The sequence below is a fragment of the Tursiops truncatus genome, chromosome 2 (genome assembly GCF_011762595.2).
Source record: "Tursiops truncatus isolate mTurTru1 chromosome 2, mTurTru1.mat.Y, whole genome shotgun sequence".
NCBI lineage: Eukaryota > Metazoa > Chordata > Mammalia > Artiodactyla > Delphinidae > Tursiops > Tursiops truncatus.
Genome location: NC_047035.1, coordinates 168,458,627 through 168,485,650, shown reverse-complemented (window position 1 = coordinate 168,485,650; position 27,024 = coordinate 168,458,627). Strand labels below are relative to the sequence as shown.

The window sequence follows — 27,024 nt, the reverse complement described above, 5'->3', positions numbered from 1 at the left end:
TATTTATGGCCTAGGGCCTCTTTGTAATTTGTAGACATTGTTGCCAAGTCCCCTGACAGCCTAGCAGGTGGTAAGTGCTATTAGCATTATCTTGTCATGGGAGAAACCGAAACCCCTTGAGGTTCAGTGAGTCACTGACTTTATAATCCATGAGATCTGCCTCCCAGATGTGGGTGGTGCTCAGCCGTATTGTAATGGCCCAGTTACAGTCTGAGGTCAAAGAATAAACCAAGAATGAGTCCTTGGGACTTCCCTGGCCGTCCAGTGGTTAAGACTTCCTGCTTCACTGCCCCGGGGGCACGGGTTCGATCCCTGGTTGGGGCGCTAAGATCCTGCATGCTACACGGCGCGGCAAAAAAAAACAGAAAAAGAATGAATCCTTGCTTGTGTTCTGGAACTTGGCAAAAGGCTCTGTGGACTAGTGAGAATGCCAGAGTTGTAAAAGAAAGGGGTCCTTGAGTCAGCCTCGATGAGCTGATGAGAAAGTGTGATCGATTTGTGATGGGAGAGGCAGTGATGAGATGAAAGGCCCAGGAAATTGAGGGGACCTGTCAGGGTACCTTTATATTTAGTTAATGTGGGGTTGAGTGTGACTGCCTGAAAAGAAGATCATGACTGACTTTACTGCATAAATATACCACTCGTGCTCACGTTATTAATGCTAGTGTGTGTGTATAAGTAAAAGACCTAGAGTTTTATTCGTTTGTCGTATACTTATCAGTTATAAGAGTTGCATTTAGCCTGACACACTGAATGACTGAAAATACGATGGGGCACATTCAGAGCTCAAGCTTTGTTCTGAGAAATTTTTGCATATGTCAGTACTTTTTTTTAAAAAAAAAAGGAACAGTGTAGCTTCTGGAGAATTTCCATTTAAACTAGGTAAAGTGAGAAAGACATGCTAACAGTTAAACTAGGTTTTGAAGTTAGTTTAAACCACGTTCTACACAGTATCAGAAAGTATAAGTCTAGATTCACCAGTGGCTTTCATTCCTGTCTTTTACTTATTTATTTATTTTTGGATATCAGCTGATGTGTCAGTAACGTTTGTGGCAGAAATTCTCTATTTGGGTTTATTCATTGTGAAAAATTCCAGCATCTCTATTAGAAAGGATCTCTGAGACCTCATGGGGAGAGAAGCCATGGGATAAAGATCTTGGATCTAAATTTCAAAAACTACATTCCTCTTGAGCTCCCCGGACACTGGTTATCCGTTCTCTCCATCTTGTCCATTTCTGATTCTTGGACGTCCGTTGCTCTCTGAATAGGTAGTTAAAGGAACAAAAGTAGATATTGGATGTCTCCTAAAAGGTAGGAGTTGATGGGAGAAAAGGAATTGAAAGGATCATTCCATCAGTTATGTAAGATACATAGATGCTTGAACTTTTCCTACCATAAGCAAAATCGAAGACTTAAAGAATCTGGGAAAAAGTGGCCACTAAAAGACGAACCTGTTGGGGAAGGATGAGATTTGAGTATTTTATCTTATGCTGTTTATTCTAGCCGTAATCAGACTGAAGTGTATTGGCCGTATTTTCCATTTTTGTTTTTGCTTTTTCCAGGACATTTAATCTCAAGAGCTGGTACAATAGCTCTTGGAACTCTGGGCTCCAGGGTCACCACTGCACACAAAGCCTGCTGGTTTTGCTACTCTCTTTTGCAAGTTTTCCGAATCAGCATAAATCCAGCTTATCAGAAATTCTCTCCACAGCACTTTCCTTTTGGTTCCCTAAATCCATCAGCTGCCACTCTTTCCCCTATCCTGTGGGATCAGCATGTCTCTCTCTTATAAGGAATAATTTAGACACACCCTTACTTTCGAGGCTACCAGCTCTACCATTAGCCGCATTATCCTAAAAGTATCTATCCTTATGCCTCTCTTACTTGCTCAGAAGATGATCAGAGCTCTCGCTACCATTTAGTGAGTTGCATTAATGCTTATTTTGGGTGCTGTTGAGTGAGTATGTGTGTTTGTGGGCGGAGGGTGTGTGTTCAATTCTTAACTTTATCAGTAGAAATTAGGTCTTTTTTTCCCCAAAAGAGAAACACTTTTCTCCTTGAAGATGGAAATTACTGCTCAGAATAAAGGCCATGATTGTTGGAAGGGATTGAAGGTATCTGGTTCAGTTCAGTGATCTTATGACTACCAAATAATCAAGAAAAAATGGGCTTGTAGGTTCCGTTTGAACTGAATGGGTAACCCCTCTGCAGATGATCGAGCATCTCTAACGCCAGTTCGAAGATGGAGCTGATAGGAGCCGACTTGTTACAAAGCCTGATCTCCATCGTATGTGGTGGTTTCTGGTTTTCTGTTTTAAAACTGAAGCTCTGGCCATTCCTTGATGTAGTGCAAGAAGACGTGAGTTGTGGGTCGTCAAGAACATTTGCACACCTACATCCTTCTCCCCAAACTCTGACTACCTCCACACGCGCCATCGTATTAGTGATTATTTGCCGATCCGTAGTTACTGCGCGCTTTCTGTTCACCGAAGGCTCCCTACCTTTACCCCCTGCTCATGGTGGGCACTCAATAGATCCTATCTGAATAAGAAAAATCACTGAGTGACTCTTCACACCAACCGCAATGCTGATATATTTCAGCATCTTCAGAAACCTGGAAAACCCAGTGGTCTAAAGAAAAATGTCCTCTTAGGTCCTTCTGTATCTAACTTTTTTTGTAAGTCTGTTCTGTGGTGTGGCCCCTCATTCCCCTTTAGCAATACCTTGCCCGTCTTGGTACTCATGCCAAATACCAAACTTTTTGACGATAGTTTTCACTCCGAATTAGCCAAAAGCTGTCCTCTCAACCTTGGGCTCTAACTCCACAATTTCCATCAGAGTTAGCCTGTTCTTCTGGTGATACAGGCTTCTTTGCAGGGCTTTTGCCTTTCTTTGTCCTTGCTGTACGAGGAATGCATGAAAAACATGGCACGTAATGGGGAATTAGATTGATAATGCATGACAACAAATGGAAATAATAATCGGAGAATTGCCAGGCTGTGCCACTCATAACCATAAAATGCACGATTATGCTCTCCCCACATGCCTGTGAAAAAGTGTACAGTTGGGACAAACCCAAACTAGGAAACCCTAATAGTGTGGAGTCACCTGGGGCTGGGCGACACACCTACCAACAGTGGGTAGTGCACTGCGGGCTTACCGATTTCTCTGCTGCCTCCGGTTACCCCCAAGAGTCATTGGATACTTATTTCTCTGTTGCTCAGAGAGAGAGCAGAAAAGAGGGGAGGGTTGTGAGGATAAGAACGATGGGAGCGGAGCACAATGCAGGGCAGTGTTCTGCCTTCTCAATCCCCTTTTATTGGGGTGGTTGAGTGTTTTGTAACAGAGTAACTACAGAGTGACCAGTAGCACAGATGTAGCCGGCAGGTCTTGGCAGGAGAGCAGAGACCACGGATAAGAGCAAAGCATCAAGGGCTGCAGTCACACTAAATGTTGAGCAGAGGCTGTGGACCATGCACATACGAAATTTGGGGATTCGCCGTCAAGTTAGACATCTCGGATGGAATTTTTGGAGTAAAAGAGGGCACAGAGATCATTTTTACAAATGAGGAGATGCTCACAGATGTTCCGGGACCTCGCCGGGGTCCCCGTTGCAGGGCCAAGACTAGAGTCCCTGACCACGTGGTTTGGCGCACAGAGCGGGTAGGGCTGTGGTGTCGTGTGCCCCGGGCTTGGACTTCTGGCCCTGCCCCTTCCTGGCTGTGAGGCCTTGGGTAAATTACTGAATCTCTCTGAGCCTCGGTTTTCTTATTTATCAGAAAAGTTTTATTCAGTGGAGCCAATGAGATGATATCCGTGAAGCACCCAGCACAAAAAAAATAAGGGAGCCTCTTCTAGAATCAGAAATTTTGTCTTTGCACTCTCCCCTCCGGGCTTGGCTTGCTTATGTCCCTGGAAGACCCAACAGTACTAACTGCAGGAGGTTTAAAACACAAGGGGTGTAAGAAGGCCACTGGCCCTGGAGGTGGAGGTATTGCTGAAATAATGTCACCTCCTTACCTACGATCCTGGAGTGAATTTTATAAATAGAAAGTAGCGTAAGAAAAAAACACAAAAAACATTAGCTCTGATACTCCGTAAATGTCACCGAGCCTTCCAGAAAGGATTCTGGAGGTAAAGACATCACCCTAGTGATCCTTTCCTTATTGGGACGGAGGAGGCTTACCAAGAATGGGCGGCATCCTGCTGCGTCCGTGAGTCTTGAGTGAGCCCTTGAACATTAAACTGGGGAGGATTGGTTGGGGGAGGGGAAGGAAGAGAAGAAGTATGATTTTGCCTTTGCACTCATGGATTCTATCACCCTAACTTTCTGAAATTCTTCAGTTGTCAGGATTGATCAGAAAGCTCTTAGGGCTTTTATTTTGAAAAAATTCTCCAGTAGAAACAAGGGTATGTCAGTCAATGGTTATGCCATCCTTTTTCTTTTAAGTGAGGTATAGTTCATTTAAAATATTGTGTTAGTTTCAGGTATACAGCAAAGTGTTTCAGTTATATATGTATTTTTTCAGATGATTTTCCAATATAGGTTATTATAAGGTACTGAATATTATTCCCTTTATTATATAGTAAATCCTTGTTGCTTATCTATTTTATGTAGAGTAGTTTGTTAATTACATATTCCTAATTTGTCCCTCCCGCCTCCCTTTCCCCTTTGGTAACCATAAGTTTGTTTCCTACATCTGTGAGCCATTTCAGTTTCATAAATAGATTTATTTGTATTATTTTTTAGATTCCACATCAGTGATAGCATATAATATTTGTCTTTGTCTGACTTACTTCACTTAGTATGACAATCTCTAGGTCCATCCATGTTGCTGCAAATGGCATTATTTCATTCTTTTTTATAGCTGAGTAATATTCCATTGTGTGTGTGTGTGTGTGTGTATATATATATATATATATATATATATATATATACACACACACACACACCACATCTTCTTTATCCATTCATCTGTCGGTGGACATTTAGGTTGCTTCCATGTCCTGCCTATTGTAAATAGTGCTGCAGTGAACACTGGGGTGCATGTATACTTTTGAATGAAGTTTTTCTCCAGATATATGCCCAGGAGTGGGATTGCTGGGTCATATGGTAGTTTTTTAAGGGACCTTAGTACTGTTCTCCATAGCAGCTGTACCAATTTACATTCCAACCAACAGTGTAGGAGGGTTCCCCTTTCTCCACACCCTCTCCAGCATTTATTGTTTGTAGATTTTTTTATAATGGCCATTCTGACTGGTGTGAGGTGATATCTCATTGTAGTCTTTGGGTTTTTTTTTTTAATAAGTTTATTTATTTTGTTTATTTTATTTTTGGGTGAGTTGGGTCTTTGTTGCTGCGCGTGGGCTTCCTCTAGTTGTGGCGAGCGGGGGCTACTCTCGGTTGCGGTACATGGGCTTCTCATTGCAGTGGCTTCTCTTGTTGCAGAGCAAGGGCTCTAGGCACACGGGCTTCAGTAGTTGTGGCACGTGGGCTCAGTAGTTGTGGCTCACGGACTCTAGAGCGCAGGCTCAGTAGTTGCGGCACACGGGCTTAGTTGCTCCGCGGCATGTGGGATTTTCCTGGACCAGGGCTCGAACCCGTGTCCCCTGCATTAGCAGGCGGATTCTTAACCACTGCACCACCAGGCAAGTCCCCTCATTGTGGTTTTGATTTGCATTTCTCTCATAATCAGCGATGTGGAGCATCTTTTCATGTGCCTGTTTATGCCATCTATTTCTTAACAACAAAGGCAACAATCCAATCAGTATATAAAATTTTTGGTTATTTTCCATTCATGGTCAACAATTAGAAAAATTTTCACCTCCAATTTTCATATTTATATTTCACCCAAGTACTTAACGCACCGAGTGAATGGAAGAAATAAGCCTAGAACCTGAGTGTACCAGATGTTTGTGCGTTTTATTAATTGTACGCACCATCTGACCGCTCTGAAAATACTGGGGGAGTTTCCTCACAGTAGGAGAAATCAACATGCCAATTTGCAGAATATTCATCAAAAATTATCTAAGCACGTAATAACCTTCAAAGTGTTAAATAAATTAGAAAGAGAGATGGTCCATCTTCTGGAGACGGATTAAACAGGCACACACATGGGCAGCAGAATAAAAGCACTAAACAAATGTAAAAACAGCAAAGTATTTATAGAACATAACAGCCACATCCAGAACAAGGCTATATTTTAGGTGGATCTTCAGGGATAGCTTATAGGCTTCGTTTGCCTAGACAGGGTGGAGTGTGTCTGTCATTTTATGCAGAAATTGTAAACTGGTATTTGTTTGTGGTTCCATCTTTATCGTGGAATATGTGGTTTCGCTCGCGCACGACAGTTTAGTTTCCCTGCCCTCCTGTTCCTAAGGTTATAACTTTATCAGTGCAGATTTTGTGCCCTTTAGATACAGATATCTTGGAAAGATACTCAAATATATCTTGATAATAATATCCAAGGATAATATCCCAAACCACAGTCCTTTGGTTGTTTTAAAGGACTAAGTTCTTTTTGTCTTGCCGGTAGGACTGATCACACTCCTAAAGAACGAACAAAACCAAACTGAAAAAAATCTAAAAACTATAAATTTTGTACGGTGACTTTGGGTTTTATATTGGAAATAGAAAACAGTTAATGTGTGAGCATCCTTGCTTCTTGTTTGTGGAAAGGTGAGAGCGGGGAAGCTCGTGTTACTGCAGCTTTCTCTGTTGCCTAGAAGGTGATGATGAAATAGCACAGCATTTGCCTGCCCTTTCCCATCAGACCCTCCCTGGTGAGACTGCCAGTCAGACTGGCTTTGAAACAGCTGAGTCTTTGTTTGGCTAGTTATCAATGTTCAGTAAATACAATTCCCCAAAGGAACCTCGTTCTGCTAGTAGTCCAGGGTCAGCCAATGCTTTGCTGAGTTTCCCTTTGTTTTTACTAGTTCCACCTGTGGTTTTTTGATTACCCTGTTCCTCTTCCTCCTAAGGCTTAAAAATCATTGTCCTGTGATAAATGACTCACCGTGTCTCCTCCCTCTTCCTCTTTGCTACATTACTAGCATCAAACTCTTCTGGCCTTTTACCATCAGTTTCTCCAAAGACTTATTACTATGTTTTCTTCCCAAGTTCTTTTGGGGTGAGGTGCTGACTGCCACTGCCATGGTTCAAGGCTTCCTCTTTCTTTTCTGAGTTATTGTAAAATGATCACCACTTACCCCTTTACCACCATCCTACCGCGCACACACACACACACACACACGCACCCACAAGCACGCACACAGGCATCCCCTCTCTCTACCTCTCCTTGCCGCCCCGCTTCATTCCCTGGAGACCACAGCCCTTAACATGGAATAAAAGGCCTCACCACAACCTGGTAGCTTCTTATTTCTTAAACTTCTTCTCTCACACTCTCCTTCATACACTGTCTTGCTCTCCTTCATACCCTGTCTTGGTCTGTTCAGGCAACCGTAACAAAATACTTGGTGGCTTATAAATAACAGACGTTTATCTCTCAGTCTTCCGGGGGCTGGGGAGTCAAGACACCAGCAGATTTGGTATCTTCTGAGGACCCGCTTCCTGGTTCATGAATGGTGCCTTCTCACTGTGTCTCCAAACAGTGAGATGGGGCAACGGAGCTCTCTGGAGCCCCTTTTCTAAGGGCACTAATCCCACTCATGTGGGCTCCACCCTCATGACCTCATCACCTCCCGAATATCCCACCTCCTGATACCATCATATTGGGAGTTAGGATTTAGCATATGGATTCTGGGGGGACACAGATACTCAGTCTGTTGTGCATACACCACCACACACTCTTGCCTTTCCCCATGCACATTTGACCTTTGCTGGACGTCAGCTTCTTGCAAATACTCACCCTTCAGATTAAGAGGCCCATCCTGTCCCTTGTCTGCCGGCACCCCTGCTCGTTCTTCAGTTCCAGCCTGCAGAGTTACCTCCTCCTATGCCTCCAAGTGGAGCGAGTCATCCTCCTCTGTTCTCCCACAGGAATCTCACCAGGTTGCTGTTCCAGTTTGATCTCAAATTCGAATGACCCGTTAATGTGTATGTCTCTCACTGTAGCTTCTAAGGGAAGGAGCATGTCTTTATTTTTTTAATTTAATTATAGTTGATTGCAATATTGTATTAGTTTCTGGTGTACAGCAAAGCGATTCAGATATGTATACATGCATATACACATTTTTTTTCTGATTCTTTTCCATGATAGGTCATTATAAGATATTGAATATATATATTGAATATAGTTCCCAACAAGTAAGACCTTGTTGTTTATCTCTTTTATGTTTACTAGTTTGTATCTGTTAATCCCAATCTCCTAATTTATCCCCCCTCCCTTTCCCCTTTGGTAACCGTAAGTTTGTTTTCTTTGTCTTTGAGTCTGTTTCTATTTTGTAAATAAGTTCATTTGTATCATTTTTTTTAAGATTCCACATAGAAGTGATATTGTAAGGTATTTGTCTTTCTCTGTCTGGCTTGCTTCACTTAGTATGATAATCTCTAGGTCCATCCATGTTGCTGCCAATGGCATTATTTCATTCCTTTTCGTGGCTGAGTAATATTCCACTTTATATATATATACCACATCTTCTTTATCCATTCATCTGTCAGTGGACATTTGGGTTGCTTCCAGTTGGTGAGTCAGCTATGGTAAATAGCGCTGCTATGAACATTGGACATTTGGGTTGCTTCCATGTCTTGGCTATTGTAAATAGTGCTAATATGAACATCGAGGTGCACGTATCTTTTCGAATTAGAGTTTTCCCCGGATATATGCCCGGGAGTGGGATTGCAGAATCATATAGTAGTTCTATTTTTAGTTTTTTGAAGCTCCGTACTGTTCTCCATAGTGGGTGCACTTAGTTTTCTGATCTGAAGCACCTTATATTATGCTCGGCACCTGGTCGGTGTTCAGAAACATGAATGAGTGATTATTTGTCACATATCGTGGTGTCTCATTTCTTTCCCTGCTTGCATGTAGCTGGAACTGTTTTGTTTTTTTTTTTTCCTGCTTGAGCCTGTGTCCTTACCTGTCTGTCAGCCCTTCTCTGTCTGCACGTGTCTGTGTCAAAGAGTAAACAGTAAGACAACAAGGACGGTGCAGCCAGCTAGCATCCTTTATACGAGGGTGAGCCTTGCACCCCAGCTGGCAGAATGGCAGAGCGTGCCTGCGCGTGCAGTTCCTTCATTTATTCCTTCATTCAGTCAGTTGGTGAGTCAGCCAGTCATTCTGACTCATGCACTTACTCATGTGCGTCTTCTGTCCCAGGAATGTGTCAGCAAACAAAACGAACCAAACTTCTTGCCCTCATGGAGCTTGTACTCTACGAGGAAGAGGCAGGCAAGACACATAATAAATAAGTAAATTATATAGTGTGCTAGAAGGTTGTAATTGCTGTAAGAAAAATAAAGCGGAGGCTGGGAAGTATGACAAGGTTGCTATTTTAAATTCAGAAGTCGGAGGAGACGTTATGAAAAGGTGATCTGTGAGCAAAGCTTTGAAGGAAGTGAAGAGGTGAGTCATGTGGGTGTCTGGGGGGAACATTCCAGACAGAGGAAGGAGCTCATCACAGGCCCCGGGCAGAAGAGTGACCTGTAGGGAACAGCAAGGAGATGAGGGCGGAACAGCAGAGTGAGTGAGGGGTTATAAAGGTAGGAATCACGCGGGGCCTTGAAGGCTTCTGCACTGGGGGAAATGGGACTTACTACTGGAGAGTGTGGACATGGGCGGCACCCTGATCCCACTTGGGCTGCACAGGGATGGTTTGGGTGCTGTGTGGGGACCAGACTGCAAGACAGGCAGAGGGAAGGGCAGGGGTGCCACTTGGCTGGCCATTGCAGGCATGGGGCAAGTGATAAAGTGAAGGTGACGAAAAGGGTCCAGCGTCTGGATACTTTGAGATTTTCTGGTGAGTTGGAAGTGGGATGTGAGAGGACAGAACGTGGTGATGCAGAGCTGGAATGGCTGTTAGCTGAGAGGTGAGAGCTGCGGGTGGAGATGGTTTGCAGAAGAAGGTAGGTCAGTCATTCTTTTTGAGTTTGACATATTTAACAGCTATCCAGAAGGAGACGCTGAATGGGCAGCTTTACGTATGTCATATACAGGCCTGGGGAAGGAGAAATTCCAGGCAGAGACACGAAGTGGGACTCAGCCAGGTAGAGTTGATATTTAAAGACTTTGTGGCTCAGTCCTGGATATGACAACATCTGAGAAACACCGTAAATCCAATTCACACTTCAAATTTAAAAAATATAAGATATAGAAAATGAAGTAATTTCTCCTCAAAGTGTGAAGAACTCTGCTGAGATGTATGTCTCCATACATTGCACTCTTCGGTCACTTATTCACTCAACGAACATTCCTTAGGTGCCAAGTGTATGGTGTGTGTACACCAGACATGGCTATAATAAAATTCAGGAAAGTAACAGCAACAACAAAAACAAATTGGACCTTTCAGATCATCCTGGTGGTCTGTCCCTTTTCTGATGCGTGAAAGGAGTGAGTCTCTCATATTTTAAATGGATTTAGTGATGTATCATTGACACACAATGAGCAGCACGTGTTTAAAGTGTACCATTTGATGAGCTTTGACATATATCCACACCTGTGAAACCGTCACCACAGTCAAGAATTGTAACTCCGTATTTTCAATCAATCATACTTCCCAAGAGTTTCGTGTGTTTCAAGCTCCACGCTGGACACTATGAAGGATATAAGATGAAATCCCTGCCTCATGTATTTGTTCATATCTGCCTTTCCCTAAAAAGTGATCTCATCACACACTCATTTCCAGGTCTTTTCTCCAGCGTATGCTGAAAATACACTCAAGTTCGGTTCCAAAGGCTTTGGAATGACATGTGTAAACCATTTGACACCCGCGTTCCTGGTTAAATCAGGAAAGAGGAAAGATCAGGAACCCTGCCATCTTTTAATCAGTTCCGATACAAGCAGAAACTTCTCTCGTTCCTTCTTGTGTGGAAACAGCCCAAACAGTAGGCTCTGTTTCCTCCTTTTTTCCTTTGTGTAGGCAACAGAATAATTACCTCCTGCCGAAAGCTTGGAGAAATCGTTCTGTGTCCAATTAGAATTTTTGGTTTGACTAACAGATCCAGGATCATGTCTTTATTTCTGTAACTGCTCTCAGTGAGATGCACCCTGGATGTTTTTAGATCTCCCGTTTGCCGTGGCCATTGCATGTTACAGCAGCGCGTTACACCCAGTGACAGCCTTGCCACCGAGAGGCATCCTGGGGTGAAAAGGAGGGGGGGAGCCTTCCTTTGGTTTTGGAATCCTCTCCCTCCCCCCCGCATTTCCCTTCCTTTCCTAGTCTGATGCCCCACCCCTGTTTGTAAATGGTGCTGGGAAACAAGGGGTCCCATCCTGTCCATGACGCTGCCACAGCAGAAGCAGGAGACCTGGGAGCAGGTCTTCAGGAAGCCTCTGCGGTGGCGCCCCGGGCAGCCGGCCAGCGTTGAAACCTCAAAGATGAATGGAGGGTGAGATCTGCCAGCACAGCTCGTGCAAGAGTGAGCAGTCCCTGCCAGCGACACTCCAGCCGAATCCTTTCCAGAGAACTCGGTTATGTAAACATCCAGGCGGCAGCCTCCAGCCCAGACGGACTGCCCCGTGCCGATGTCTAAGGTAGCTGTGAAAATTTCCCTGAATGCAAGCAGTCCAGGTTCCCAAGCGCTCCCTGGAGAGCTTTTTTATTAGGGGCCTTGGGCTGGGGAGGGTCAAGGGCTTGCTCCCGCCTCCTGGAGCTGGGACCATCCTGCAGGGCTGTGGCTTTCCAGATCAAGGGCACCCATGTGCCCCGGGTCCGCTGTGCTGTGATGCCATTGGAAGTACGATCTGGTTTAAGCGTGAGTCTTAGAAGGATCAGCTCTTGGACTGGAGCACTTCCTTCCAAGCCTGGAAGATGTGGCATCTGCGCCCTGGGCCCCTGGACTCAGGCACGAGTGGCATGTGGCCGCTTTGTATCTCATGCAGGTTCTGTGAAAGCAGGTGGCCTGGGGACCAATCCACCGTCTTAGGCATCTGTTCTGTCCCACCTTGCTTCAGAGTCACCAAGACCCAAGGATGGAACTCCAGGAGCTTGGGGATGTCTAAAATTCTCTTTTCTGCCCCTCACATCCCTCGGGGTAGTGGAGAGTTTGACTGTATAATACACAAAGGGGGTTGTTTGTGGGAGGGACAGCCCAGTCCCAAATTCTCTTATCTGTGTGGCAAGGCTCCCCAGCTATCACTGATGGCAGACTGTTGATAATTCTGCTCATGTGCCATGTCATCACACAGATGATATAAACCACAAAGAATGCCTGTGTTTCTGAGCCTGGGTTTAAGGGTATGTTTCTACAGAATAGGCAAATTAAAACATAGCTCACTAAATGCAAATCAAGTTCTATAGTACCTGTAGTTTGGAATTACCCTTGAAATGATATATAAGGATATATGTTCTTTGAATGCATATTTATTAATGCATGTACAAATATTTACTGAGTGCCTGTTATGACAGTCATGTCATTCTATTTCAATCATATATATATATATATATATATACACACACACACACACATATATATATATATAATTTAAGGTCAACAAAATAATTTACAATAAAAATGTGGTAACCTATTGCTTAATAAGACCCATGGCTATAAATAGTGTTTTCTCATCCCACTGAGCACAACATAAGCAAAAACAAAAAATTAATTTAAAATGACAGATTGAATCAGACACTGGAATAAAACAGGCAGATTCATATTACCAGGAAAATGTCATTGGTTCTTGGTTGTCTATTACATGAAGAGCAAACCAACTACAGAAACATAACCACCCCACACAGCATTGCAGTTTCGTGTGTGTGTGTTTTTTCTTTTAACTTTTATTGGAGTAGAGTTGATTTACAGTGTTGTGTTAGTTTCAGGTGTACAGCAAAGTGAATCAGTTATACACATACGTATATCCACTCTTTTTTAGATTCTTTTTCCATATAGGCCATTACGGAGTGTTGAGTAGAGTTCCCTGTGCTATACAGTAGGTCCTTATTAGTTATCTATTTTATATATAGTAGTGTGTATATGTCAATCCCAATCTCCAATTCATCCTTCCCCCACCTTTACCCCCTGGCAACCGTAAGTTTGTTTTCTACATCTGTAACTCTATTTCTGTTTTGTAGATAAGTTCATTTGTACCCTTTTTTTAGATTCCACATATAAGTGATATCATATGATATTTGTCTTTCTCTGACTTACTTCACTCAGTATGACAGTCTCTGGGTCCATCCATGCTGCTGCAAATGGCATTATTTCATTTTTTATGGCTGAGTAATATTCCATTGTATATATGTACCACATCTTCTTTACCCATTCCTCTGTTGATGGACATTTAGGTTGCTTCCATGTCCTGGCTATTGTAAATAGTGCTGCAATGAGCATTGTGTTTTTAAATAGATAACTTTTTTTAAAAATAAATTTATTTATTTATTCATTTGCCTGTGTTGAGTCTTTGTTGCTGCACGCAGGCTTTCTCTAGTTGTGGCGAGCGGGGGCTACTCTTCATTGGCTTCTCATTGCGGTGGCTTCTCTTGTTGCGGAGCACAGGCTCTAGGCACACAGGCTTCAGTAGTTGTGGCATGCAGGCTCAGTAGTTGTGGCTTACGGGCTGTAGAGCACAGGCTCAGTAGTTGTGGCTCACGGGCTTAGTTGCTTCGCGCCATGCGGGATCTTCCCGGACCAGGGATCAAACCCGTGTCCCCTGCATTGGCAGGCGGATTCTTAACCACTGCGCCACCAGGGAAGTCCCTAAATAGAGGACTTTTGATTGCACATTTATACAAAGGAAATTGGTAAGGGAAAAAGAACAATAATATGTTTGTGCCTACCATCTGTAGTGTGATTTTCTTAAAGTCTTCTGAAGCAGTCAGTGGATGTGGTAACTATTTGTTTCATCAAAGTACGTGTAATACTGTAGCAGGAAGCATTATAAGTAAATACATGAGTTATTAGAATGAATCTATTTTGGGGGGAATTCTTGTTTATAGGTGTGCACGTATGTCCATGGCTCATACCTTAGAATGTGTCCATCCACCTTCTCCCAGAGTCCAGTAAACCTTTCTACAGCATCGCAGGCTGACAGTCTCTGGCCCTTCCTGATTACTTGCAGTGGTGGGAGGGCAACTTGTTCCATCTTGAACAGTGGTGCTTGTTAGAAAGTTCTCCCTTCTATTGAAATCTGATGTGTCTTTTGAAACTTCTACTCATAGATTCCATTTCTGCCAGCCAAAGCAAAGTTCTCCCTTCTCATTCAGTTATCAAACCTAAACATCACATTAGCCTTAGATCATCAAATTAGCAAGTCCCCACGTCCAAGCCTTCCCAGGACAGTCCAGTTTATACCTAGTGCCCCCGTGGAATCCATGATAGCCTCCCTTTTCACTTGCAAAGGTGTCTTGCATGGGGGATAGATTACAGGGTCCCTATCACTGAAGCCAGCATGCAGCTTTTCCGTCAGCCCTGAGAAGACATGGTTTCCATATCTTTACCCAGTCTGATTACCCTTCTTTGATCTTGCCCCACTTTCTTTCATGTCCTACCTAAAATATGGTACCCAGAATTAAACACAAATTTCTAGAAATAGTTTAATCGTAGTAGAGTGTAGGAGACCTCTTGATTTCATTATTCACGATGCTGTACTTCTAACACGTGAACTAAGAACAGGACCTGGAACCATAAGCAGTATGACCCCCAGCTTGTAGACGTGGAAGCTACAATCTAAACAAGCCTCTTGTCATCTGCACGTTCGGTCAGCACACTTTCTGTGTCTGGTTACAAATCGCTGGGGGGTAATATGGATACTGAGGGCTTATGTTTAGTATCTCTTTATAATTTCCCAACTGCTTGTGTGTTTTCTAAGGCAGTGAGCCTCAACACCTGCAATTAGAACCCTCTTTCCAGGTTCCCCTCATTTTTACACCAGTTAGGATTAAATTGATTTGGAAACGTTGTCCAGTGGATACTTAACTATTTCATCAACGATTTAGCCATCCTCAGACCACTGATATACGTTGTTCCTTCTACCCGTTGTCGTAAGTAGGGTTCTCCAGCTGTATTTCTCATTGCTCCACACCAACCCACCACCCTGTGCCCCAGCTCTACTGCCTGACTGATGTTTCCAAAACATACCACGTTCTCTCCCATCCAGCTCTTCTTACGTCAGCTTGTCTCTGCCGGATGTCCTGTCTTCAGATATCACTTCCTCACCTGAGCACTCACCCATCCTCCAGGTATGAGTGAGGGTCTCCCCGACCCTCTGCCTCATTGCATCTTACACTCACCCCACGGTCACACAGATTACACTGTAATCTCCTGTTAACTTGGGTATTTCTTCTGTTGGACATAGAAGCTCGTTAAGTATAGGAACAAAATTGTGTTCATCATTATCTATCTAATAAAATGCTAGGCACATAACTATGTACCATAAACATTTGCAGAATGAATACACACTATGTATAATCCTTTAAACCCATTTCTCTTATTTCATGAGGGGCGGTCACTAGATTACTCTCTGGATTACTAGAAAGATGGATAGATCTTTTCTAGAGGAGAAATGACTGTCAAAGAAGATGACCTTTTTAGCCATTTGCATCTTAGTTTTATTTCCTGTAGGCTGTTAGTAGTCTTCTACTTAACTTGTAGTCATCTACGAATTAAAGAATTTTAGCTTTAACATAGTAACCCTTCATTATAGTTGTTTTCCTCCTCCCCCCTCCCCACCTTTGCATTTGCTTTTTCTTTTTGCTGACGGTGATTTATGGAGTAAAATTATTTAAAAATGTAATCAGATCCATACATTTTTCCCTTTTGGCTCATCCATTGCTTTCATGCTTAGAAAGACCTGATAAACCTTCTATTTTTAATATTTAACTGTATGAACCACCTGAGATGTTTTCCAGGGAAAGAGGTGCAGTTAGTTTATATTCTTTTAGTCGTTAGTCCTACTGTTTCCCTTCTTGGTTGAGAAGATTAAACTGAGTGGTCCAGCAGCTCATCTTTTAACAAAAATCCATTAGCACCAAACAATGGAAACTCCTTTCCTTGCTCTTCTTGCTTGGAACGTATCGGGTTTTTTTTGTTTTTTTTTTTTGTTTTTTTTTGCGGCACGCGGGCCTCTCACTGTTGTGGCCTCTCCTGTTGCGGAGCACAGGCTCCGGACGCGCAGGCTCAGCGGCCATGGCTCACAGGCCCAGCCGCTCCGCGGCATGTGGGATCCTCCCGGACCGGGGCACGAACCCGCGTCCCCTGCATCGGCAGGCGGACTCTCAACCACTGCGCCACCAGGGAAGCCCTGGAACGTATCTTTAAAGGCTCTTTCATTGTCCTTAGTCTTTCCTTATTTTAAATCTCAAGCTTCAGTGCCACCTCTGTTCCTCTAAACTTGTGACACTTTCTCATCTATGTGTCGATACAGAATACGTATAATGTACTCTGTGCCCCCGACACGTTGTATATATTATACTACAATCTGGTCACCTTTGGGAATCCTCTGTGCAGATACTTTGTGTTCTTTGGATGTCACGGTCTTCACTTTCTCATTCAATTTTATTTTTATTATGCTATTTTTATCTTTAAAGTTTATGTGTTAAAGTTTCGATCTCATACAAAAAATATTCTTTTCGATCCACAGAGTCAACCTTATGTTTTTTTTTGGACTTTTCCTTTGGAAAAAGCATCTCCATTCCAACCAAAACTCTGTCACTGAGATACTGAAGCCAGAGCTCCATGTGCCAAAGCCCAGGTGTCATTTTCTTTCTTCTTTCCTCCCTTCAAGGAGAACAGCGGGATGTTGGATGGTTTAGAAGGGTTCTTGCTGCTGCTTTGTATGTTTTGTTTCTTCGGAGTTTATACCTTCTTAGCCAGCCTTGAAGGATCTCTGCACAGACACCTGTGTTGTGAACGCTTTTCAGTAAGAGTAACACCCTGAATCTGCTAGGAGAAACAGGCGAGGCCTCCCTGCCAGCAAGAGGCCTTCATCTCCTCCTCCAGTAACAGACTGTGTACGTGGCCTGGCGGTTCTTGTGGTCTGCACCATTGTCATCTTACGCGTGATGCTGACACCCCTAAACCTCCGTTCCTCGTCCGGCTCCGGCGTGCCTTCCATCAGCTCTCTGTGGATGCTGGCAGGGGGCGTGGGATGACAGGCAGCCATGGCTGTTTGGGGGAGGGCTGGACCTCCAGGTGCTCTGTCTGGGGGGAGTAGGCCTTTTACCCAGGGCCACGGCCCCGTGGACTCTGCTCTGTGAAGACCTGGTACTTGCTCAGCGCTGGGGACAGCCACCCAGATGTTGCCCGCCCAGGCCATTGTCCTCTCCCATCCGGCCACAGCGGCAGACAGCCTGGCATGAGTGGCCGAAAGCTGCAGCCTCACCCAGGCCGTCCTGCAGGTGTGGAGGTGGGGGAGTGGCAGCAGCTGATGAAAACCGGGTTCCACCCTGCAGGGCGGGACACGTAGTCTCTCATCTTCCTGACGCTGCTGCTCAGGGGAGCGTCACCTTCCCTGACTAGAGACTCTTTTTTTTTTTTTTTTTTTTTTGGCTGTGTTGGGTCTCCATTGCTGTGTGCGGGCTTTCTCTAGTTGCGGCGAGCAGGGGCTACTCTTTGTTGCGGTGTACAGGCTTCTCATTGCGGTGGCTTCTCTTGTTGCGGAGCACGGGCTCTAGGCACGCGGGCTTCAGTAGTTGCAGCAGGTGGGCTCAGTAGTTGTGGCGCATTGGCTCTAGGAGGTGCGGGCTTCAGTAGTTGCGGCTCGCAGGCTCTAGAGCGCAGGCTGAGTAGTTGTGGCGCATGGGCTTAGTTGCTCCACAGCATGTGGGATCTTCCCAGACCAGGACTCGAACCCGTGTCCCCTGCATTGGCAGGTGGATTCTCAACCACTGAGCCACCAGGGAAGCCCCCTGACTAGAGACTTCTAAAGATGATATTGAGCCTACTCCGTGCCACGCACACTCTGTGTGTGTTAACTTAGTTATTCCTTTCAGCAGCCCCACGAGGTTGGCACGATGATGGTCTCCATTTCATAGACTGGGGAGTGAAGCACAAATTGGCAAAGTGCTTGTGGGGGATTACACCCAGCTCGCCCCCAGTGAAGCTGGGATAAGACACGAACCCAGGTGGTCAGGCCCCAGAGCCCTCCTTCCATCCTCTGTAAACCCCAGTTCAGTGACCTGGGGACAACAGGAGGAAAGGCTACAGGCCTGGCATTGCAGCTGCCGGCCAGGGGTGGGAAAATCCCCCCACAGGGAGGAGAAAGCATGTGTATCAGCACAGCTGAGTCTGCAAGAATGAGTGAAAGTCATGTCCGTCTTCCCCTCAAGCCAGTGACCTCTGAGAATCAAGATGGTGCTTCCTTTGGTCACTGCTGTGTCTCCAGCCCCTGGCTTGGTGGTGGCCTGTTGCAGGCAGGCAGGGATGGTCCTTTGTATACATGAAGGAAGAGAAAGTGTTTCCAGGCAAAAGAGACAGCAGGGGCCAGGCCCTGAGGTAAGGGTGGTCCTCAGGGAAACAGAACTTAGAAGTCCAGGGCAGGTGAGTCCTGGACTTGGACTGGTCTTGGAATTGCAGGGGTGGAGCCGGGGGAAGGAGAGTATTTGAAAAAACCAGATGTGGTGAGGTGAGGCCGGATCTCAGAGGGCTCCTTATCCAGCGTTCAGATACTCATCTCTCACAATGGTAGCCACAGTGCTAGTCAACGAGGGATGCTTTATAACCACGTCAGGAATCTCCTCCTCAGGCCGTTATTCCCTGAGGCCTTCCGTCCAGATCTGCTCAGGATTCTGCTGGCTAGACATTCCCACCTTCTGTTTCCAGCCGGGCTCTATCCAGGCTTCCTGAGACTCCCTCACTGGTCGAAACCCCGAACTCCCCGTCACCTATGAGAAAGCTCTATTCCCTTTGCCCATCCTTCTCCAAATAATAATAACAACAATAATGGAGCGTCAGGTAGCATGGAGTCTCCTTGGATCTTCAGAGACTTTAGTTCTTCTGGTTGCAAAAGCAAGGTTTTGTGGGACCCTAGGCCTGGGTAGAAAGCCAAAGCTTGCCTGTAGATGTGCTGTGAATGAGGTGAATCTGGGTTAATATGTGTATTTTGGGTAGAATAATGGATGGAGATCTTGCTGATATACTCAAAATGGTGGTCAAGAAGATCCTGTCTTCGGAAGATGCTCTGGCGGTGGCAGGAGAAAGGACAATCAGGTTATCGTTCTTTCAGTGTCCAGATGGTCAGAATGTAATTCAGAAAGCTCTGCTGCCTTCCAGGGGCTGGAGGCCTCACCTGCACTTCCGTTAACTTCCGTTAACGGAACTGCAGTGGCTTCACTGCTCTGTGGTCGCCAAGGTGGTGTCCGTGGTGCATAACCAGGGCCCCTGCATGTGGCTCTCGCAGTGTCCCTTTCCTCCTGACCATTTAATCAGAGGGTTGGCTCTCAGATGGGGGAGAGCCATCATCTGTCACACTCTGGCCCTGGGCTGAAATTCCCCACTGGCCTTGACCTTCTGTATCTGAGACGCGCCTGTCCGACTCCATGTCTATAGCTTGTCCTCAGATTGCAGTGTCTTGTTGGAAGGGGAAAAGAGTCCCCTCTTCCCCACATCCCACAGAGGAGCTCTGGGTAGGAGTTCGTCTCCACTGGGGTCACACGAGCCCATCAGTGGAGCTCCCTGGCTGTCCTCTCCTCCAACCTATCTGAGTCTATCCCTTTCTTCTCAACTTTAGGCCCAGAGACCAATTATTAATGTTTTTTTACCCTCTCCCCTGCAGTCCCATCTGGAGAGGATTGAAATGATGGTCCAGTAGGACTTGTGGCTTGATCACACACAGCAGTGGTCTGCAAGGTGGCAGAGGCAGGGACTAAAACGGTCCACCTGTTACCGGGTCCAAGCTTATGCTGCTTAATGCATGACAGGCCAGTAAGTCAAGAGATGAGTTGTTGGGGCAACGGATAGCGGCTTTATTCAGAAAGCCATCAGGTCGAGAAGATGATGCACTCGTGTCCCAAAGAATCAAGCCCAGGTTAGAATTCAGGCTTCTTTTATACTAAAAGGGGAGGGGGTGTGATTGGTTGTTGCAGACTTCTTGTTGTCAGAATCCTTTATTCTTGCAGCTGTCCCCATAGGTCTGGTCACAGTGTTCCTATAAACCTCCAACAAGACAAATGTTATTATGACCCAGCAATCCCACTCCTGGGCATATACCGAGAGAAAACCATAATTCAAAAAGACACATGCCCCCCAATGTTGACAGCAGCACTATTTACAATAGCCAGGTCATGGAAGCAACCTAAATGCCCATCGACAGACGAATGGATAAAGAAGGTGTGGTACATATATACAATGGAATATTACTCGGCCATAAAAAGGAACGAAATTGGGTCATTTGTAGAGACGTGGATGGATCTAGAGACTGTCATACAGAGTGAAGTAAGTCAGAAAGAGAAAAACAAATATCGTATATTAATGCATATATGTGGAACCTAGAAAAATGGTACAGATGAACCGGTTTGCAGGGCAGAAATAGAGACACAGATGTAGAGAACAAACGTATGGACACCAGGGGGGAAAGCGGGGCGGGGGACAGGGGTGTGGTGGGATGAACTGAGAGATTGGGATTGACATGTATACACTAATATATATAAAATAGATAACTAATAAGAACCTGCTATATAAAAAAATAAAATAAAATTCAAAAAATAATGCAATTAATGGATTTGGAAAAAAAAGACATGTTATTTTCTGTTCTGTAACTTTTTATCTCTTATGAATGGAAAAGTTATACCTTTAAAGGTCAGAGCCTTGAGAATGGGGTATCCTGTGCACTGCAGGCTGTGGGCAACATTCCTTCAGTGATTAACTTTCAGGAAAAACAATAGGATACGAAGCTTAAAGAAAAAGAGACAGATCCCATATGGAGTCAGATTTGATCTTCCCTGTGACACACCTGCCCACACGGCCCTCTGCTGTCCCCAAGCCCTTAGTACCCACACAACACCACGACTCCTCTTCTTGTGTCACCAGAGAGAACCCAGTTTCCTTTTGCTGGAGGCAGAGACCCGGGCAGCAGCCACCACGGTCTGGTTTCCAAAGATCCTCCAGTGAGACACTGGCCGCACTCATGACCTCATCAAGTGCACACTTGCAGAGGGTCAGGCTTTGAAGAATGCAAGGCTGTTTCCATTCTTTTTTTTTTTTTAATATTTATTCATTTAGTTATTTATTTGCTTGTGCCAGGTCTCATTTGCAGCAGGCGGGCTCCTTAGTTGTGGCTCACGGGCTCCTTAGTTGTGGCATGCGAACTCTTAGTTGCGGCATGCACGTGGGATCTAGTTCCCTAACCTGGGATCAAACCCGGGCCCCCTGCATTGGGAGCACGGAGTCTTATCCACTGCGCCACCAGGGAAGTCCCTTCAGTTCTTATATTACGTTCCATTGCCAGGTGAATTTGTTTATAATAGGGCCACACATTTAATCACTTCCATCTGGGTTTTATCAGTTCTGACTATTCAGCAGCCAAGAACCTCAAGAACATGCCTGTGTGTGTCCTTCTGAACCCAGGAGACTCATAATGAAGACAGAGGTGAAATAACTTGCCAGAGGTCATGGAGCAAAGCTGGGACCCAGTCATTCTCTCTGAATCAGACTTCTGCTGTCTAATACTGGATATCTCCTTTCTTTCCATGAGCATCTTTATTTTAATATGATGTCACTTAGAGACAAAAAAAAAGGTAATAAGCTTGAGATAAATCAGACAGAGGGAAAAACCATAGTAAAAATGGACAATATACCTTTAACTTTTTTTAAAGGTTATAAGCAGAGGCCCCTCATGCACTTTTTTTTTTTTAACATCTTTACTGGAGTATAATTGCTTTACAATGGTGTGTTAGTTTCTGCTGTATAACAAAGTGAATCAGCTATATATACACATATATCCCCTTATCCCCTCCCTGTTGACCCTCATGCACTTTTATTATAATGTTTGAAATATACATTATAATAACTTATTATATTATATCTGGTATGTCCATGGTACAGGTTAGGTGTGAGCAGCAGATGGATGAATATTTTTGACAACTTTTAATTTGCCTGAAATCCTTTCTATCTGTGTCGTCATTTACTGTGGGGTTGACTTTCTTGAGGCCACTGTGAATGTGTGGCATTTATTCGTCCCCTGGATGTGACAGCTTCATAATTACTGCGATTCTGGTATCCTGTGACTTTCTGGTACTTAGGTGAGTCCTTGGGTCCTCATTTATCTACAGAGGAAACTGAAGTGGAGAGAGGGATGTGACACACTGAGGTGACCCAAACAGCAGAAGCCCCAGCAGTGAGTTTCCCTGGGAACTTGTAGTCATGTCTCTGGAATTTCCTTCCGAGCCACAGAATGGCCTGGGTCAGAGGGCGGATTGTGAGGTGCTGCTGTCATACTTCTGGCATCCCCGGGACACTCCGTGGCTTCATGGACCGTGCTCACAGGACGTGCTCTAAGACTTACGTCTCTAGGTTTGGGCCTTGGCTTGGACACTTCAGAAATCGGAATTTTCTCTTTGATGATAACGTTTTAAAAGGTCAGATTTCGGGTTGTTTGGGGGAGTACTGACAACTCTCCAAAGTGTGTTTTGGAAATGTGAATTCTTGGTTTTGTGCAATTCCAATGAGTCTTTAATATTTCTTATTTTATTGTCCATGAGGTATTGTCTCTAAAGTGAATCTGGATCACAGCTTGGTAACTTGTGCAGAACTATGAACAAGTAGGCACGTGGTAACTAGAAACCTGGCTCTCCTTCCCTCCCTACCCTCACCTCAGCCCCCAGTGTCTTAGTGATAACAGTTCCAGTGTAAATTAGTCTCAGGAAATATTATGGTAACATGCATTAATTGAATGTACTTCAGTTTTTATTTTTTGAAGTCGTATGTTTTTCTAAGTTTATTATGTTACCCTGTTGTCATTTGCACAATTGCATTAGTTTTCTCTGAAAATATTATGAACAGGGGAACTAGGGTTATTTCTTCAGAGTACTTCCTCTTCTTGTATATACCATAGTAGATAACACATTTGACAAGGGGCAAGAAAAAGGGGAGAGCGGACATCCAAGAAGTGACTCAAAGAGGGAGAGAGAGGAGGGGGTGATGTGTAGAGAAAAAGGTGATAACGAGAAGCATATTGGAATGGGGTTTACTTAGTTTTGAATTTGAAGAGAAAACATTCCTAATAAAACATATTTTCACATGCTGAACCCTGTACCCCTCCATGTAAAGCTCTTCAGAATCGCCCTTTGGGGGAGTTTGTCATTGCTAGTTAGGTAGTTATTTGTTTTTCGGTGATGCCCTGCAGAGGGGACTCCTCTGTCATACTTGGACAGAACCCCCTTCCGCCATCAGGAATGTGTTAGGCTCTGGTAGATGGAGGCCCTCAAACACCCCGCCTTTCAGATCCTGTGCTCCCTGAATCCTTTCTGGTCTCAGTCGGTCTCCCATGAATTCGTCCTGCAGGGAGAGAAGGTGTGAGACTGCCGGTCTTGAGATTTCTAACATCTGTGACAATCATAATTCTCATTTGTAAATTAATTCGTTTGATTTGATATGTTAAAATATAGGCAATCTAAGAAGAATTTTCTGAGAACGAAGCTTCTCGAGCTCCATTTCCTATGGCTGACCTCAAAGTGTCCTTCATTTTTCTAGATTAAGTTTCTTTTCTACATTTTTTAACTGAAGAAGAAAAAAGATGTGAAGTCATATTTGGGTAGGGGTGGGGATGGGGACCACCCATAAGCCTATTAACCTAGCACATCAACTGTCTTATTTTTGCCTCTTCGTTCCCGTACATGTTCATGACAGTTTTATTGGCTGCCTTTATAGTGCACGTCTCATATTCTACTGTGTTCCCTTAAGCTCGTGTTACAAAGGCATTTCCATGTTTAAATGTAGTTTTCGTGATTCGGTGTGTGTCTTAACAGCAAAGTTGGATAAATGGGGTGGACGCCTCACTTTCAAAATAACACTTTTCTGTGTATCCTTTGGGGTCACAGTGCACTTGGCGGGCTTCTGCTTGGTATGGAATTGTATCGTAACAAGTCGATATATGGCTGGAGCGGTAGCCAGCTGACATCTGCAAGAAGCCTTGTTCTCCAAAAGCATTTCCTTTGAGGGTGATGCCAGCCCTTCAGTTGTGCCTGAGCAGCTGAAAACAAGAACAAGGAAAGGAATATTTGTTTACAGTTGTTCGTATTCAAAAGAAAATTTCACTGTGCCCTGGAAGCCAGACAGAGCTACAGATGTCCAACCACTCTTTCTCCGAACACACCCAGGACGGCAACCTTCTTCTGAACTGATGACGAGAACAGGCTGCTCCGATCTCCCATCCGTGTAGAACAATAGACAGGTCTCCCTTTTGAGAAAAAAAAGCCACAGCTGTGCTGTCAAAAGAAAGTTGTGCTTTCAAAGACGTGATGATTCAGAGTTGAGTCTCGGTTCAGACTCACTTCTCTGTGCTGACTTTTCTCGGGGACGGTTTGCCTTCCAAAAGGGAGGCAGCTTGTAAATTTCCTATTAGACTAGGGAGTGTGCTTATAAATTCCTCAGGGCTTAGTAATGAGATTTTGTTGAAGAGAAGAATGAATTGGAAGCTCCTTGGGTAGATCTTAACATCTGGATGCATAGCTACTTCTTTAAACTGCTGAGCAGATGAGGTGAGATCAAGGGAATGGGAATTGTATGTTTCAGATGAAAGTGAGAATCTCACGATACACTTTTAGGTATGGGTATGAACTCGGGGTCACGTCACACTTGGCATGCTTGGAAATATTTTGAGAAAATGATAGGCTACCTCTTCTTTATGACTGTTATTAGAGCTTTATTTGATACAGTAATGTCTTGGATACCAATTTTCCTTGGTTTTTATACAGCTTATTAGAACGTGAATAAGTAACTCAAGAACATGTTTATACCCTTAACCTTTGACAGTAAAAGGAAGTTCAAAACTTTGTGCTTTAAATATGCACAGGACAAGCAGAATTGCTTTCTAAAACTTCCTTAAAATTGTCCCCACCCTTCAGAGAATTTTCTCAAATTCTTAATAAATGTTTTTGAAGGAATTCCAAAATAATATGCCAGATGGTTGTAGCACTCTCCTTTCTAGAACTCCCTCTCTGTTGATCTTGAGTTCTTCCTAATGAGAACTCAAGTGCTGAATATCTAAAATGTTATCCAGAGTACTTGTGCAGTTGCTGTCAGCTGCCCTATTGAAACTTGAACATTTTGGGTACCCTTTTCTTTCTTTTTTTTTTTTTTTTTTGGCTGCGTTCGGTCTTCGTTGCTGCGCGTGGGCTTTCTTTAGTTGCGGTGAGTGGGGGCTACTCGTCGTTGCAGTGCACGGGCTTCTCATTGCGGGGGCTTCTCTTGTTGCGGAGCACGGGGTCTAGGCGCTCGGGCTTCAGTAGTTGTGGCACGCGGGCTGCAGTAGTTGTGGCTCGCGGGCTCTAGAGCGCAGGCTCAGTAGTTGTGGCGCATGGGCTTAGTTGCTCTGCGGCATGTGGGATTTTCCTGGACCAGGGCTCGAACCCGTGTCGCCTGCATTGGCAGACGGCCTGCCTGGGTGCACCCAGACGGAAGCCCTGGGTGCACTTTTTTGCTGAAAGAAAAATTTATACATTTTGGTATGGAAGCATATATTTTTGTGTAATTTATAATTATAGTAGTTTTCTTTGAACTTAGAGGGGTGAATGATTGAGATGAAGCCAATGGATTTTTTTTTCCAGCAAAGTGTTTTATTTATTTTGTAAAAGTTGTTTTCCTTTTTTAAATTGAGATATAGTTGACTTAGAAGATTATATTAAGGCATGCAACATAATGATTCGATATCTGTATATATTGTGACATGATCACCACAGTAAGTCTAGCTAACATCTGTCCCCATATGTTACAAAATTTTTTTCTTGTGATGAGAACTTTTAATATCTGCTGTCTTAACAACTCTCAAATATATGACACAGTATTATTCATTATAGTTAGCATGCTGTACGATACATTCCCAAGTCTTATTTATTTTAACTGGAAGCTTGTACTTTTTGACCACCTTCCCCAATTCACACCCGCCCCCCACGTCCATCCCCTGTCTTTGGCAACCACCAGCGTGTTCTCTGTATCTAGGGGCTCATGGTTTTTTGGTTTTGTTTGTTTGTTTGTTTGTTTGTAGATTCCACATATAAGTGAGATCACACAGTATTTGTCTTCTTCTGTCTGACTTATTTCACTGAGCATAATGCCCTCCAAGTCCATCCATGTTGTCACCAGTAGCAAGATTTCCTCTTTTTTACAGCTGAATCATATTCTTATGAATCACTGTGAGTGATAGTATGACTTGATGGAAGCATGAATAATAATATGACTTCGTTGCCTTCTTCAGGGGAAGGAGAAAGAATTCTCTCGTAGGAGGACACAGCAGCTTTGCACGTGCTGATGGTCAGGGAATGAGCCGGGTTGGGCAACAAGAGAAGAGGCCACCTTCTGCGTGTTTCCTGGAGAAGGCGCTTCCAGGAAGGGACTCTGATGCCCATGTCGTGAGGCAGGGCCGGAATCAGCCCATGTGCATCCTTCCTTTGGATCTGCATGAAGTGGCTGGTAGCTGGGGAAGAAGAAGGTGGCTTCAGTGGGGGCTACAGTCATATAAAAATCCAAGGACCGGAAGGAGTCCTTGGGTCTTCTGGTCCTGGCAGCTGTACCGGGGCAGCTCATGAGCACCAGTTGTTATATTTTCAGGAATTCTGTGCTCCACTTCTAAAACATAGGCATTATTAACACTAAATTATATAAACTTACAGTTAACTAAATTATATTAAAAGCAAGGGTAATAAATACTATAATAACTACATAAATCAATCCGCTTCCTAATTATTTTACAGTCCTTTGCTAGCATCTACACTCTTGAGGTAGTGTGTATCGGTTTTTGTTTTGTTTTGTTTTTAACT

The 27,024-nt window shown here is 44.2% G+C and overlaps 1 protein-coding gene across 10 annotated transcripts in view; it reads left to right on the top strand.

Annotated features, from left to right (window-relative positions):
- The window catches only part of FRMD4A (FERM domain containing 4A), a 382,372-nt gene that overhangs the window by 133,240 nt on the left and 222,108 nt on the right, over positions 1-27,024 (top strand). Inside the window, exon 1 of one of the 10 annotated variants that reach the window (XM_073801676.1) lies at positions 11,628-11,651. The exons of the other annotated variants lie outside the window; for them this stretch is intronic. Within the exon in view, the coding sequence (XP_073657777.1) occupies positions 11,643-11,651 (9 nt within the window). The 5' untranslated portion in view covers positions 11,628-11,642. Of the gene's footprint in view, positions 1-11,627; positions 11,652-27,024 lie in introns of those variants that run through there. 10 annotated transcript variants of the gene reach the window in all.